The sequence below is a fragment of the Antechinus flavipes genome, chromosome 2 (genome assembly GCF_016432865.1).
Source record: "Antechinus flavipes isolate AdamAnt ecotype Samford, QLD, Australia chromosome 2, AdamAnt_v2, whole genome shotgun sequence".
NCBI lineage: Eukaryota > Metazoa > Chordata > Mammalia > Dasyuromorphia > Dasyuridae > Antechinus > Antechinus flavipes.
Genome location: NC_067399.1, coordinates 294,164,635 through 294,181,736, shown reverse-complemented (window position 1 = coordinate 294,181,736; position 17,102 = coordinate 294,164,635). Strand labels below are relative to the sequence as shown.

The 17,102-nt window shown below is 36.1% G+C and overlaps 1 protein-coding gene across 5 annotated transcripts in view; it reads left to right on the top strand.

Moving 5' to 3' along the window:
• The window catches only part of ITPK1 (inositol-tetrakisphosphate 1-kinase), a 371,106-nt gene that overhangs the window by 297,872 nt on the left and 56,132 nt on the right, over positions 1–17,102 (top strand). For all 5 annotated transcript variants that reach the window (XM_051977360.1, XM_051977357.1, XM_051977356.1 and 2 more), the window contains exons 8-9: positions 2,158–2,323; positions 11,748–11,815. In XM_051977360.1, coding sequence (XP_051833320.1) covers positions 2,158–2,323; positions 11,748–11,815 — 234 coding nt within the window. The remainder of the gene's footprint in view (positions 1–2,157; positions 2,324–11,747; positions 11,816–17,102) is intronic.

The window sequence follows — 17,102 nt, the reverse complement described above, 5'->3', positions numbered from 1 at the left end:
AGTGTATGAGACAAGTGATTATCATTGAGGTGATGAGGGATTAATGTACCTGCCAGTAAGGATTGAGGGATTCCGGAAAGAAGTGATGATCCACATGTCACACATCACATCCAGAAAAGATCAAGGCATCCTATATCTGTCTATGAGTCTCCTTTCTCTTGCCTCTCTCTGCACTTTGAGACACCTTGACCAAGTGAACATGTCAGAGAAGAAACGGTATTTCCTGAGGATGCTGCAGAAAGGTTTGATCAGAAACTATGGAATTAACAATGACAGTGATTTGGTAGTGAAGGAAGCAGTTCTTCTATATCATGAGGAAAACATTATGAGTATCCAATCTGAGCCACTGTTGAAATTGTTTATTTCTCTGTTTTTTGAACTCAAATCCTCTGTTTCTTAACCTCATCTACACTCACTATGGTGAGGTTAGTGGCAATGCAAAGAGGTGTGAGGATCCCCTTCTGGTTGGCGTAGGTCCTTCGTGAAAGAATTTACGAACCCAAAATACTGAATGACGAAAGGGAAGTTTCTTGTTGGATGAGAAGAGTCAGTTTTGTTAGGAAGACTGACTTTCGAGTGGCAAAGTCCTATTAGGGAAATGGAGGCTGGCACTAAGAAGAGAATGTCTTCACAGCGGGAAGGAGTCCTGGCAGTTATGCCAAAGAGGCAAAGCATAGGACTTTAGACATTCTGCAAAGAATGAGTGAACAGAAACCTATTTTATGAGCAGATCTTAGTAGGGGGAAGGGAGGGGGGAACTGGGGGCAGTTTGAGCTGATCAGACCAGGATCTCCCAATTGAATGAAATTACTTTGAAGGCTTTTTCAGCCTGAATTTGAATGGGATCCGACTGTCATTGAGGGGTGGAGGGGAGGGGGTCGATTTGCCTTAAAAAGATCCAGCCTGAGAAATATGCTCTCTCATAGACTCTATGGAGCCTGGGAGACCAGGAATCTCCCTTTTTTTACACATCAAAAGGGGATACAATTTTAGAGTGATAATTTTACAAATTAAAGGGGACACAGTTTCACACCCCCATCAACTATGTCACTGGTGCTCACCTATGCTTTATATATGTCCAGCAACTGGGTTAGTGCTCTAATATACAGTAGTGCTTAATGAATGCTTTTATCCTAAAGGAGAGTACATGAAAGAATGTCAACAGACCAGCTGAAATCCTGATAAATCAACTTGTAGTATGTATTTTACTCAGTGTTAAAGGCAGTATTAAATAGTGGCTGGGCTTGGACTATAAAGAACTGAATTCAAATCCTTTTTCTGACACTTAATGACTGGGCAAACCTGGGCAAGTCATTTATCTCTAAACCTTAGTTATGAAGACATTTAGCTAGATGCATGCTTAGATCCCTTCCAGTGCTAAATCTGTGATCTTGTGATCTGATGTTGTAGAAGATCAAAGCTGGAAGGAGCCTTAGAACATAGAATTGAGAGTTGGATGGTATTCTCTCTATATGTCAGGAAACAAACTCTAGAGAGAGCATGGGACCAGCTTTAAGGTCCCACAGAGTTCCATGTTCAGCATTGTCTTGTGGAAAATATATTGTCTTTGTATTCCAAGTATTTAGTATTGTACGTGGTACATGTATATAGTGTATATGTTTTCTCCCCAGATAGAATGCAAGCTCCTTGAGGACAAGGACTATTTCTGGTTTTTTATTTTATTTTATTTTTGTTTGTTTTTATATTTCCCAGTGCCTGGCACACAATAGATGTTTAACAAATACTTGTTGATTGAGTCAAGCCTTCCTGAATTCTCTTCTATAATGGAATATGATCTCTTCCTTTTCATATTCTGCAACATTATCTTCTTTCCTCCTCATACTTTATTTTGCATAATGCTTATTTATGAACAGTTCTTAACTCCCTTAATTATAAACTCCTTGAAACCAGTTCCTATGCCATTTTCACCTTTGTCGCCATAGTGCCTAGAACATCATATTTACAAATATTATATGTAATAAATATCCCATTAAGTTAGTTTTATTATCTAATTCTTTATACTTAAATGATTAATACCTATTATGCACCTACTGTATGTCAGGCACTGTACCAAGTACATTACCAGTATTTGATGTTTAATAACCACATGTTGAAATAAATGGGGACAGAGCTGAATTAGTTTTCTTATTTCATCAGATGGCCATCATCTTCAACCAGGAAGGCCTCAGTGCCATCAAGCCTCCTTGTGTGATTCAGAACTTCATCAATCACAATGCTGTCCTATACAAAGTGTTTGTGGTGGGCGAGTCCTACACTGTGGTACAGAGACCTTCTTTGAAGAACTTTTCTGCGGGAATGTCAGGTAATTTACCTAAAGACTTTTTACTATATTGTCTATTAGGGACTTGGTGTATACATATATATGAATATACTTTGGGGGTCAGGCCACTAAAGGTATAGCATCTGTCTTTCTCCTCCATTATTATTCAAATGATGAACAAAGGTGATACAAATGTGATAATGCTCTGTTCTTGAGCACATGTGAATCAGGATTCATTAATACTACCATGGTTCATAATATACTCATAAGTTCATATCTTGGGGATTTGTCTTCAGAGCCAGCTTATGAGCCAAAGGAGAAAGGCATCCTTATAATTCTGTAGATTCAACATTTTTGATGCCAAAGAGAATTCCTTAGCTGGAACCTGCAAGCTTATTCACCACACTTGGCTCAGAATGGTTTTTGGTTATTTCCCCCCCTCTCCCCCTTCCCCCTGCAAAAAAACAAAAACAAAAACAAAAACCCTCAAATTCACTCTCAGAGTGAAATTTATAACCATTAAAGAGATTTGAGATTTACTAAATGAACAGGAAGAACTTAACCCTGTATTGCTGTAACATTCATTCAGTAACTGAATGATGAAGACATATAGGCGTAAAAAGACCAGGGGAAGGCTTCTAAAAATTGATCTTTGAAAGAAACCAGGGAGAGAATGATGACTTTTACAAATATATTTGGTAATTATATTCAATTTTGTTACACATATTTATTTATTTGAGATTCTGTTGTATGATTTCTTCAGTATATGCCCTAGAACTCTAGATATAAAAATCTCTCCTAGTGAAAATAGTGACAAGTCAGCAACAATTATTACCAAGTGATTGCCATGTGCCAGGCACTATGCTAAGCTCCAGAGATACAAAGAATGGCAAAAACTAGTCTCTTTTCTCAAAGAGTTCATGGACTAATGGAGGAGAGAATATGCAAACGATTTTGTATCAACTCCATATAAGCTTATGCAGGATCAGTTGGAGATAATTAATAAGGGAAAGGCATTAGAACTAAAAAGGATCAGGAAGGATGTGGGATTTTTAGTTGGGATTTGAAGAAATCCAGGAGGGAACAGGTGAATATTCATGGAGGACTGCCAGAGAAAATGCTTAGGACCAAGAGATGCAGTGTCTTGTTCGAGGAACCACAAGGAGTCCAGCACTATTGTGTCTCAAGGGAATGGAGAGGGAGAAGGTATGAAGAAAAACTTCACAACATTTAGAATTATTCAGAAGTTGATTGGGCTAGCTATTTTTGTTTGCTTTTGTTTTTTTAATTGGCTGTCTGCAAGAAGAAACTGTTCACCAATTAGGAGGACTGTTGTACAGTTTTCTTATTCAAGTATGGCTTGAAGAAAGTGGTGGCTTCTGAGGCTATTATAATTATGAGAATCTTTGATTCTCTGAAGTATTTATTAAATGGCTGATATGTGCAGAAAAGTTTGTACTGGACCTTGGGGAAAAAAATACAAAGTTCAGGTAAGATACTTGCTGTCCCTTTTTTCATGGAACTTAAAATCTAAATGGGAAATAAAGTTTAATCACAAGTAATTACGAAACACATCTTATGTTTTGTATATGAATTATCAGAATGCAAAACAAAAAACTTTATATAAATTCTAAGGAAGAAAATAATGACTGACATTAGGGGGCTGGTCTCCATAGAAGGCTTTACACATTAGGTGATAGTTAAGTTAAAAACTTCAGCAGGCAACTGTAGGGGAAAGTCCACATCACAAGTATTTGAGATATATAATATTCCAATATATAATTTGGTATAAATAAAGCCTCACAAATCTAGAGCTGAAGGACACTTTACAGAGTATTAGTAAGTGCCTTGTTTTGCAGGTGAAATATTGGAAATTTAGCAAAAAGTTCATAGTTGACTGAATAGGTATCATTATCTCCCTTCTGGATTGTAAATTGTCTTAAAAGCAAGAATTATGTACATGCAGAGTAGTCATTCAGTCATTGTTAGGTCAGACTGATTATGCTCCAAATTGTGACAGTTATTACCAGGAGCATTGGGCCCTGCAGTCAGACCTAATTGCTAGATACTTAAAAAGTCACTTCACCTCTGTTTGCATCATTTTCCTCATTTATAAAATGAGGATAATAATGGCACCACCCTCTCAGAATTTTTGTAAGAACTAAATAATATTTGTAAAGCACTTTGTAAACCTTGAAGGTGCTGTCTAAATGCTGCATATTGTTGATATTAATGGCCTGAGTGTTGACTGATGAACTAGAACTATATCCCTTTGAGCCACGTGTATAAAAAATAAAATAAAATATTGTACTTTCTGTAGAGACAACTAATTCATCACTTTTAAGGGGAAATCTCTAATCTTTCTACATTTAGATAATATTCTTCTTGCTTTTTGGTTTAACAGATGCATCTTTCTAAGCCCCTTGATTTGATCCCATTGGAACTTCCTGCACTTGTATGTACCTTGATTGGTCCTTCCCTCAGATACTTTTAAATTAAGTGCAGCTGTTCTCTACTCCCATTTGTATTCCTCTCCATTGTCCTCTCTTAGGCAATCTTTTCCTGTAGAAACACATACACAGGCCCAGACACCTCACTGATGTGAGATAATCACCTTTTCTTCACACCTGCTTGAAAGTACTTTTACTAATGCCAGCCCTAGTCTGATTCTTCAGGGCCTGACATTTGAATAAAAAAAAAAATGGAAAAATTATGAGTAGATGGGGAGGGAGGTTACTGAAATTCAAGAGAAAAAGGGGAAAATTTTACTTTTTCCCCTTCCTAAACTTTCACATTTCCAAATATGCCAAACATGATTAATTTACCAGCACAACCATATTCATTCCTTTTTTTTTTTTTGTATTTCCCAGAGTCATTAACAACAAAGTTATTCTAAGTTTACAAATGGCACTTGGTAATCTAGTATTTAGTAAACACTATATAAATCATAAAAAGAAAAATAATTTCAAATATCATCATCATCATCATCATCATCATCATCATTGCAGTAGGAATGATATTAGTAATAGTTGTTATTGCTAACTTCAGAGTCTAGAAGATTTAGGTTCAAGTCCTGCCTTTCATATTTTGACTGTGTGACTCTAGATCAGGGGTCCTCAAAGTATGGCCACGGCCAGATTCAGCAGCTGAGGAAGTTTATCCCCCTCATCCAGGGCTTGAAATTTCTTTATTTAAAGGCCCACAAAACAAAGTTTTTGTTTTTACTATAGTTCGGCCCTCCAACAAGTCTGAGGGACAGTGAATTGGCCCCCTATTTAAAAAGTTTGAGGACTCCTGCTCTAGATCCTCTGTTGAGAATATAAGTTTAAGAAAAGGTACCAAGTTCCTTACTGAGTGTTCTCAGTTTTTCTTTCATTCTGCCTCCCCTGTGTACCCTCACAATTCTCTCTTCTCAAAGAAAGTTTTGTTTCTGTTAAGGTCTCAAAATTTACTGAAATTAAGTCTTTCTCCAAAAGTACCCATTAGAAGTGATAGCTCCCAGGGGAGTTTTGCAGAACAAATGGTACCTCAGAATTGAAAGTAATCCTGCATGATTTAAGCCTTATTTATTAGGCAAAGTTCTATTTATGCTGGCTCTTTATAGTCTGACACTATTTTTGGTACTAGCCATAACCATGACCAAGTTACCATAAGTTATATAAAGTTGGGAATCACTTGGCAGGGGGAAAAGACAAATGAACGTGATTTTATCCATTTTATATCTGACAAGAGCCTTGTACTAGATAGAAGTCAAGAGATTTCATTCTAAGACTAGCACATGGAATCATCTACCTTGAGCATTCTTAACCTTTTTTGGTGTTATGAACTTTTTTAATCTGATGAAAGCTATGGGTCTTTCGCAGCATAATATTTTTAGATGTGTAAAAAATCCGTAAGATTACAAAGGAAACTATGTATTGAAATACAGTTATCAAGAATAGTTCATGACCTCGCTCACTTTTTCTCACATCATATGAAAATAAGACTTTCAGGAAGGGAAATGACTGTCTCTGGTTTTGGATAAAGACAGAGTATCTAGATCAGTGAATACCTTTTGCCAGTCACTTCTCTGTGTAAAATTGAATTATATTTCAGATAACTAAGTTGTGACCTTGGTGATAAATTGTAGACTGGCAAAAATTTTTAGTTTTTAAAAACAAAACAAAATTGTGTCTTTGTTACGGGATGTCTTATTAGCTAGCTCTAAATAAATTAATCAGCCAGTTTGATATGACCCAAGTGCCTGTATACTTCCAAATATCATTGGAACACCCTTGAATGAATAATCAATGATTATAATTTTATAAATATGGTTCACATACATGGATTTCTGGTATATGATCCTTCTCTTTAAAAAAATTTGAATAATCCTATCTAACTTCTTTTCCATTCCTAACATTATTAGAATTCTAAACAGTCACAAGCTGAATAACTTCCTTATTTTGTACAAGTCTGTATCATCATTTTTATATGTGAATATTAATTTAGTGCCCCCATAGTGTGTGTGTGTGTGTGTGTGTGTGTGTGTGTGTGTATGAGAAGTCCTTTGAGTAAGTATGCTGTAATGACCTGGAATCCTGAAAAGCTGAGTTCTAGTTCCACCTTTGATTCTCAAGTTGCTGAGAGAGGTACTGATCTGCATTGATAAAAGGAATTTCCTCCTTTAAAATTCCAATAAAATATCAATTAAATCAAATCTGTTTCCTCCTCAAAATTTCCTTACTTTAATTATTACTGCTACTTCCTCTTGTGTCTTATCTCATAGCAATAGCACCTTATGCCCTATATAGGTAAAGTCTAGACTACTTTCTAGACTAGTAGTCTAGACCAGTATTAGATTGTGGAATTTTTTTGGTGGTGAAGGTAGTTTCTATGCTGAAAACTCCAAACCATGGCAAGGTGTGTTGTAAATAGGATAAGACACATACTAAATATCGCTGGTGAAACTACTCTTTGTTTCAAAGGATCCTCTCATGAGAGCTTATTTGCACATGATCATGAAGCCATTGGGACTGAGTACTAAAATCTATACCTAGCTGGCACTGATTGCATACATTATAATTTTAAATAAACCTGATTAGAATTTAGGCCCTTTAAGAACCTTTAGGGTTCTTTGCTGGAGAGCCATTGCCTTAGAGAGTAGAACTTTATAGAGTCATGTATCTTGTTTCTGTCTGTCTTTCTCTTTCCTGACTTTGGTCAAGTCCTTTGTTTCTTCAGACATTGATTTTTGCATCCAAAAAACATAAAACATAAAACAGGGACTGTAATGTCTTGCCTTTTTTGCTTATTTATTTCTCTCCTGCTCTCCCTTTCCTGATTAGAGAATTTGCAGAAAGGTTACCTCTTCAATGTGCTGCTTTTTGATCCTGGCCCACAGCAGGCAATTAATAAATCCTTATGAACAACAGCTATGAACAACAATCAGCCCACTTAATGAGTCTTTATGGACAGAGGTTGGCACATAGTAGGCACTTAATAAATGCTTATGGACAGTGGCAGACATATAGTAAGCATCTAATAAATGCTTAAGGGTAGCGTCTGACTTATAGGAATTTAATAAATACATATTGATTGAAAAAAAAGAATTTGCAGAGGGACTCTGCCTTCAAGGCAGCTGTGCCAACAAAGTGGCAGCAAGAGAAAAGAATGAGGGGAAAGAGATAGAAGATTCAGTGCTATTTAGTTATAGGTTCCATGAGAGTCTAGGAACCCTTGAAAAATTGACACTAGTGGATATGGGCTATCATTGTCATCATTAAAAGCATTCATTAACCTTTACTACAAGTCAGGTACTGTATTAACCTCTGGGGATACAGACATAGAACAAAAACAAGGTCCCTTCCTTCAAGGAGTTCATTTTCAAATGGGGAAAACAGTATTTGTCTTGCTTTATATATATAGTTAATGTAGAAATCTGTTTTGCATGATTCATATATATAAAATGGATATTGTATTTCTTGCCTCTCAATGGATGACAGAGATGGAAAGAGGAAGTGAATTTTGAATTTAATTCTTTTAAAAATGAAAAATTTTAAAGCATTTAAAAGGAATTCATACTTCTGAGTATCAGTAGGATAGATACTATTACCAGTTTAGTTTATGAAACACTTGGCAAGTGCACTCATATTGATGTGTGCAGAATGCCATTCTCTTTAAAAATCAAAGGATTTTAGCATTGTAGCCGACTTTGGAGATCATCTAGTTCAACCTTCTCCTTTTATAGATAAGAAAAGGTAAATCCCAGGGGGAGAGTAATTTGCCTGGGGTAATAAAGCTAGCAAATAATAGAGCAACCATTTTATCAAATTGTAGCCTCCAGAGTGGGCTCTTTGCCACTAGACTTTCCCTTCTCCCCTCCATCTACCCTTAAATGCTCAAATAATCTTGCTAAGTAATCCTCTGCTCAGAAACCTTCAGTGCCTCCCATTGTATTGATTTCAGTCTGTTTTTCTAGCCTTATTTCACATTGTTCCCTTTCACTCCATTCAAATCATACTAATCTTAAACTTGATATTTCATGTCCTATCTCCTCAGCATGTTTTCACAAGCTATATTTCTTGCCCTAGATCCACTCCTTCCTTATATCCCCTTTTCTCATATAATTACTTCCCTTCCAAGAGCCACCTTGAATCCTTTCTTAATCCATTTAATTTAGTTTTTAGTTTTTTCTGTCTTCATGATTTTTATTTACCTTATTTATTTTTATATACAAGTAGAGTATAAACTCTTAATGAGGCTGTCTCTTCCATTATTTCTTTTTTCTTTTTTTTTTTTTTAGCACATTTTCTTCTTTATATGAAGCCAGAGTTAGCCCCTCTATAACTTCTAAATCATTGCTTTTATTTCTTCCTTTTGTGACTAAATAGAACAAATCCAATCTTTTTCCCATACGATAGCTCTTCAGTCTTAGAGATTGTCAATGTGTCCATCTCTACCCCCTCTCCTGGTCATAAGTCTTTTCTCCAAATTAAAAAGCTCAGATTTCTCTTGCTGATGGTCATTTGGCATGCTTTACAGTCCTGTCGTTATTATCTTTACCCTTCTGAACATGCTTTACTTGGTCAGTGACCTCTTTCTCTGGGATTCAATTTCTTCATCTGATCTCAAAAGTCCCTTTTGTTCTTACATAGTCTTGTTTCTCAGACCTGGGCATCAAGCATTATATGGTTAACCTTGGGCAATGACTTAACCTTTCTAACCCTCAGTTTCTTTATTTGTAAATTGGGGTTAATACTATTTGGCTACCTACACGTAAGACTACCCACATAAGACTACCTATGTAATTTGTGAACTGTTATTATTTTTATTGTTCCTTAGGACCTTGAATCTTGAATAGCAGATAACCTAGACTTTTTTGTAGTTGGGACCTATTTTTTGATGGATAATTAGATGTTTATATCCCTAGACTGCGGAAAATAAAGATTCCCTGGGCTGATAGAATGAACTAAAAGAAAAAAGTTAGTAGTAGTAGATTTTTTCTTCATATAATGGGTAGAAGATAATAGCATATTATGAAAAAAGCATTGCTTTTGGAGACAGTAGAATTGCTTTCTCTACCGATAATTTATCCTTTTGACTTTAACCAACCATGGTCAGCCTCACTCTCCCTATATGTAATATGGGGCTAATCCTTGCTCTATTTTCCTCACAGAGTTTTGGTATGAATCAGTAAGAATAAACATGTAAGTATTCTGTCCCAGCAAAGCACTCTTGTACAATGGTTATGTTCTTGTGTCTAGTGCTTTCTAATCTTCTAGACCTCTGGCCTATTGGAGGAGGCAAAAGTCTGGAAGATGCTGGAACATAGTGTTTGTGCTTGCCCTGTAGGGTTTTTATTTTTCTCAGGCCGCCCGACAGGCAGCCCTCCTGGACCATCTTTCATGCCCTCCGTTCGGAATGGCTCTGGAGCAAGCCAGAGGAAGGTCAGGAATGCTAAGGCAACAACGGGCCTTGAAGCTCAGCTAGCCAGAAATATACCAGGTACATTCCCAGACTGAGCTTGGCATGAACCTAAATCGGTTACCTACAAATCATTTCACCAGCCCAGAAACAAAAAAGTCATTAAGAAAAGAAACTGACTTAGGTGAGAGTATAAATACAAACCCTTTTATTACAGAGGAAATAGGTGAGCCCTCATATGTCTTTTTTTCTGGATAATGGATCATTATAATAAATAGGATCAGTTTTTATATTTTTGACATTGTTAGTTTCTGGGGAAGGGAGGGATGAGAAACTAATATGATTACATATGTGCCTTCTCAAGCCTATATCTATAGATATGGCTGCATAGATGTTTACATGTTCCTCTCAGTTATCTAGACAGATAATCGAAGATTCCCTGGGGGCTTTCATCTATATCAACCTTGTTGGGTTTTGGCTTAGCAATTCAAAATCAAGAAAGGAGGGAAGAAGTATATAGAGCAGATATAGAGGAAGATTATATTTTCTGTGTGTGTTGCTTGCAGGTATGTGATGTGTAGATTTCCCAATCCAAATACCAGTGATTTGGGGATCTTGATTTCATGCTATTTGAAGCCTGTATTGTATTTTTGTTTTTGTTTTTTCCTGATTCATATCTAACTGGCAATAATGTCACCTCATGTTTTTGTAAAGTATTTACAAACAGAACATGGTCTAACATATAGGACTATGAAAGGCCTGATCAAGGAAAAGTAATATGGCAAGGGGAAAATTCAACCAGATGTGATAAGTGACTGATGTAGAGATTCATTTAAAATGGTCCTTTTGGGGCCAGCTTGATGACACAGTGGATAGAGCACCAGCCCTGAAGTCAAGAGGACCCGAGTTCAAATCTGGCCTCAGACACTTAACACTTCCTAGCTGTGTGACCCTGGGCAAGTCAGTTAACCCGAACTGTCTCACCCAAAAAAGAAAAAAAGTCTTTTTGATTGCATGATATTGTGGAAGAGGCTGGCCCAGCTAATAGAACCATGGGACCTGTGTTTTACTTGTGGTTCTACTACTTAATACTTTGTGATCATGAACACTTTATTTAACTTAATGCCTTAGTTTTCTTATGTGTAAAATGAGGATGTTGAATGAGATTTTCATTAAGGTTTCTTCTAGTCTCAAAGCTTAGAAAAAAAAAATCAACCTAAGCAAGAATATCCTTAAGCGCTAAAGTGTGTCCTTAATACAGACAAGTGGCCTTCTCACAGGGGAAGTGGTGGGGTAGGGGAGTGGGGACGATGTCATTTTTTTTTAGGATAGATGATTAAGAACTTTGGGGCCTACCTTTTGGTCAGGGACTCTGTCAAATTGATTGGTCTTCAGGATTGCCTAGGTAGTACTGCCTCCTGGTGGTAAGTGTGTAGCCAAACCCAATCCTTTAGGGGAAAGCATTGTCAAGGAATAACTACAAAGACGCATCAACTAACCCTGTTTCTTTCTCTCTCTCTCTCTCTCCTCCCCCCCCCCCCCCTCTCTCTCTCGTCAATTTCAGACAGAGAATCAATATTCTTTAACAGCCACAATGTGTCAAAACCAGAGTCCTCATCCGTCCTGACAGCAGTAAGTACCTGTTTTTTCACCACTGCAGTTAGCTGTGCACGTGAATGCTCTCCCATTTTTAAAACACGTGGAGTACATTTTCTAGGATATAGAGTCCAGAAGGCTGAATGTTCATGTGGGAAATTAAGGTTGTCATAATTTAAAAGAGGCTTTATTATTTGTTTGGAATGTCTCCCTAGCAATAACAATTAGAGTACCCAAGCATTATGAAGATTTCTACAAAGAGCAATAATGGATACCCTGTGAAAGAATACATATTGTTAGGGTATTTTTGCTGGAAGATTTTGGATTAGTTTTCTGTCTGTGAGCCACAGAGTAATTTGATGAGAGCTTTTTGTTACCTTCTCAAGATTTTCAAAGAAAAAAAGTTACCTTGATTTTTTTTTCCCCTCTCTTTTTTCTTTCATATATCATTTTGGTTTATCTATTATTATCGCTGAACATAGTAAGACCATAGTAAGAGCGATCTTCAGATTTTATTTTTCTCTTAAAAACAGTTCTAGTTAACTTTCCTTTAATTTCTAAACTTTTGACCAGTTTTTTACTTTACTGAGTTCTCTCCTTTCTAAGATCTTGACCACCAACAGATATACATTAAATAGTTAGTATGTGCCCCCGGGGCTAGAAGATATGAAGATAAATAAGATCACTTTCCCTCATAGAAAAAAAAATAATAGTAGGATAGTACTTGACATACTCTCGCATATTCTTTCTCAGGTTCTCCATCTCTCTCTCTCCAGATTTCCATGTCAACTCTGCAAGTAAATATGTCTCTGATCTTGATCAAGTTATATAAATTCTCTAGAGCACTTTTCTCACCCACAAAATCGAGTGTATTGGTCTAGGCAGTCCTGAAAGTTCTGTCATTGCTAAATTTTAATACCCTATAAACTGTGTTAGGAAACAATATATGATAAATGCATAAGAGCTACAAATCAAGTGCTACATGATGGTTCTGATTCCTATTACCAAGTTGTAATTGAAAGAAGATCTTAAGGGTACTAGCATGTTATATAGTTGTAAAAGCATTAGACTACATATTTGAATTGGAGTCCCAAGGACTGGGCTTCCATCCCAATTCTAAATTGGTAATAACAATAACAATATACATAATAATTAATAACAATAACCAGCACTTAATAGGTGCAAAATATTTTACAGATATCAACACAACAAATTTGGACAGTAGGTTCTCTTATTATCCTAATTTTATTAGGAAACTGAGACAGAGGTTAAATGATTGGCTCAGAATCAAACATTTAGTAATTATCTGAGACTGGATTTGAACTCAGGTTTGCTGCTTTCACTCTTATGTATTGTGCCATAAAATTATCTCTAAAGGTATAAGACCTTCTATTTATGCAAGCTTCAGTTTCCTCATCTATAATACTGGTACTCCCTATCTTAAAAATTTTAATGACAAATTTTACAAGCCTTAAAGTGCACTGCATGATAAGAAATTCTTATATCCAGAATTAGCACCTCAGAACTGGACTTGCTTGATAATATTGTCAAGTCATCCCTATTGCTGTTATGTTTCTTGCTACTAGGATTTGCCCATAGTCATTTTGTCTTAATCCTTTCACATAGCTTCTGTCTACCCTAATATTTTTATTTTGACTTCTGTCAAAATTTCACTTTTAGCCGAATCCCAAAGCACACGTTATATTATAGAATATATGATATATATTATATTCCATATAGACATATATATATGTTATTAATTATAAAGTATAAAGTTGGACTGAGTCCATGTTATGTTCTTTTCCCCTTCTGGGTTGTAAAATCCAAAGCAATCGAAAAAATATAAATAGTGACCTTATTCATGGCTGTATGATCCTAAACAAATCTAATTAATCTCTCCAGGTTTTTCTGTTTCCTTCTTAAATGAAAGAGATTCTTCTTTATGATCTCTGAGATCATTTGAAATTGTCTTATTGGGATGGTAATATTCTGTTTGCAGGGTTTTGGTGGTAAGTTGTTTTTTTCCTAGTTTGAAGATGTTTTGAGATTGTGCTCTTTTTAGGTTTTTCTTAACTTCAGTAATGTATGATTCTGCTGCTGTTTGATTCTGTTCACCTTCTGTACAATAGAGGGCTTCAGAAGTTTAGTTGTTGTCTGGGAATATGAGTAGTGCACTAAAGACTGATGCACATATTTGAAAGGTGGGCTGCTACCCTGATGCTGCTGATTTCCTCTTCAGAAATCCCATATGCTTTCAGCATTTAAAAATAGACAGGGGAAAGGAAATCACCAGTTACCTTAGACATATGAGGCTGCTCTATAAATATCACTCACAGTACCCCTATGGAATACTTGGTTCATAAAAATCTCTCTCTTCTTCTCCCTCTTCTTTTCCATGTCTCTCTCTCCCTCCCCAGGGTCAGGTGGTAAGAATTAGTATGACTAATGTCCTTTTATTGTTCCCCAACCATGAATCATAAAGATCAGTATAGAGTCAACATCTCAGTCAGTAATGACATAGTATAAAGAGGGCTATAGCTAAAGGCAAGGAAGACCTACATTTGGATCCCAGCTTTACCAGCTATGAGTTAATATATGTTTTAACATCTTAAAGTGTTTTCTAAATATTAGGATTACTATTTAAAGCATCTAGGTAACGTAGTTCATAGAATGCCAGTCTTGAAATCAGGAAGAACTGAGTCCAAATATCCTGCTTCAGACATTATTAGCTATGGATCCTGTGGGTCAACCGCTTGACCTTTCAGAGGCAATTTTCCTTATCTGTAAAATGGGGATCGTACTAGTATGTACGTCACAAAGATATGAGGACAGCCAAGTGGTATAGTAGATAGAACATTCTGTCTATATTAGCTGTATGAGATTAGCTAGTAGATGTGAGTCCAAGAACAGGGATATACTAATTCATGGTAATGAGAGTATCTTCATCATGAAGATTACTATTGGACAAAGATATGCTCTAGTGCACCTGCTCAGGACGGAGGAAAGTCCCTCAACCATGGGGTCTTATTTATTGATGGGAAGTTTGGTGAACTAAGTAGTGTTTATTGTTTGAGTCTAGGTACAAGACAGCAGCCCAGACTTTTGGATGACAAATCACACATCCTTGAAGAATAGTTTAGTGGAATAAAGATATAAGGCCCAATTCTCTTTCTTTCACACATGTTCTCCAAGATAGTGTCATATCATTCCCCATGGCTACATTCCTATTGTAACTATATCATTCCTAAGGCCAGATGGCCTGGGGTTTCTAGAAAGTGTTAGGGTCTCTATTGTTATTGAAGTTTCTACTACATCATTCCCAAGGATTGCACCACATCATTTAGTGTTACCATATAGTTTATACAATATGTAGATCCTCAGTCAGAGGCAAGAAGTTCATCAACATTGTTAATATTGCTTGAATTTACTTATATAAGTTCTATAAAGTTTATAAAATTCAATTTTCGGAGGTAATGTGTGGTAAAAAAGTATATTTACAGAGAAGGAAATTGACTTCATAGTCAAAAATAAGTAAGTCTTATTTTTCTCAGTATAGATGCAATGCCTATCTCTTTATCTTGTTGAGATGTGGCTGAAGAGAGCTGAAATTTATGTTTAGGAATAATATGCCCTATTTATGTATTGCTTTAAGGTTTAAACTAATTTTTTTTCCACAATAGCTTTTTGAAATTAATACTGCAAACATATTATCTTCTCAATATCTGTAAAATAGGAGCAGTAATATTTATTTTAAGTGTTAATGAAGCAGCTATGTGGCACAGTGGATAGATTGCTAGACCTGGAGTCAGGAAGACTCATCTTACAGAGTTCAAGTCTGACCTCAGACATTTACTAGCCATGTGACCTTGCATAAGTTACCTAACCCTGTTTACCTCTTTCCTCATCCATAAAATGAACGGGAGAAGGCAATGACAAACTACTCAGTATCTCTTCCAGAAAAAGCCCAAAGAGAGGTCATGTAGAGTTGATTATGACTGAACAATAACAACAAAATAATATTTGCATTATCTGTAGAATTTTTGTCAGAAAAGTACTTTGTAAACCATAAAAGTACTATAGAAATGTGAAGTAATAGTTAATAAACTTTTTGTGGTTTTTGAGTTGTTTAAATCATGTCTGACTCTTCACAACCCCATCTGGTATTTTCTTGGCAAAGATACTAGGGTGGTTTGCCATTTCTTTCTCTAGCTCATGTTTCAGATGAGGAAATTGAGGCACAATGGGTTAAGTGACTTGCTACAGCTCATACAGCTGGTAAGTGAGGCCATATTTGAATTCACATCCTCCTGACTCCAGGATCAGCACTCTATCCACTGTGCCACCTCGCTGCCCTAGTTTAAGACTAATATCATATTAATAAATATTATTTCATGTTAATAAATATTAATAATAAGAAATGGGAAGAGGACAGGACAATTTATGAATATTAACTAACTTTTTGCCTTCTAGACACTTTTACAAATGTCAGGTGTCACCTGGCCTGCTTTTTATAAACTCTAATGTACATATCTTAGCAAGAATGTAAGATTTTATTTTAATTTTTAATCTCATAGCTTATTCTTTTTGCTAAACTAGTCCATTAAGCCAAGCATTTGACTGTCCCCTTGATGAGAATAGTTCAAGAGGATGAACTTAATGAATTATTGCTGCAAGACACAATTGTGACTTAAAGTCATGGTGATATTCATACCTTTAAAAAAAGTATCTGTGTGTTTATTGGAACATGATTTGGGTACTAAGATCAAGACTAGCAAAATACTGTTGAAATGAGAAATGTCACAGGGGTTACACAGAGTACATATGTGAAATAGTTTTTGTTGACTTGTGGCTGAGTTCTAGGCTTAGAATAAGCCCTAAATATATCAGTGGGTAATTTAGGGACCCCAAATTAAATGTGTTAAAATATCTTTTTGCTGCCCAGATACCTACTCAGTTATTCCTCTTCCAACTATGGGTTCATAGATCCTTTCTCTAAAAGATAAAGCTGCTTCTAAATCCCCTTTCATTTTACATATGTTAACTCTTGAACTCATCATGCCTCCTATTCCTTGGGCATGAAGGAACTCATAGATGTCAGCATGGGTTTATTGAATGCTAACATTGTGCCAGAGGCCTATTAAAAATACAAAAAAAAGTAAGGTATGATCCTTACCCAACATGAACTCATAATTTATTTGGGGAAAAAAGACAAGCATGCCGAGAGGAGAGACAAGGTCTGTATGACTTCAGAGAGTTAAACTAGGCCTAACAGAGAGAAGAAATAAGAAGAGAGATTCAGGAAGAGAACTCACTAATACTTAGA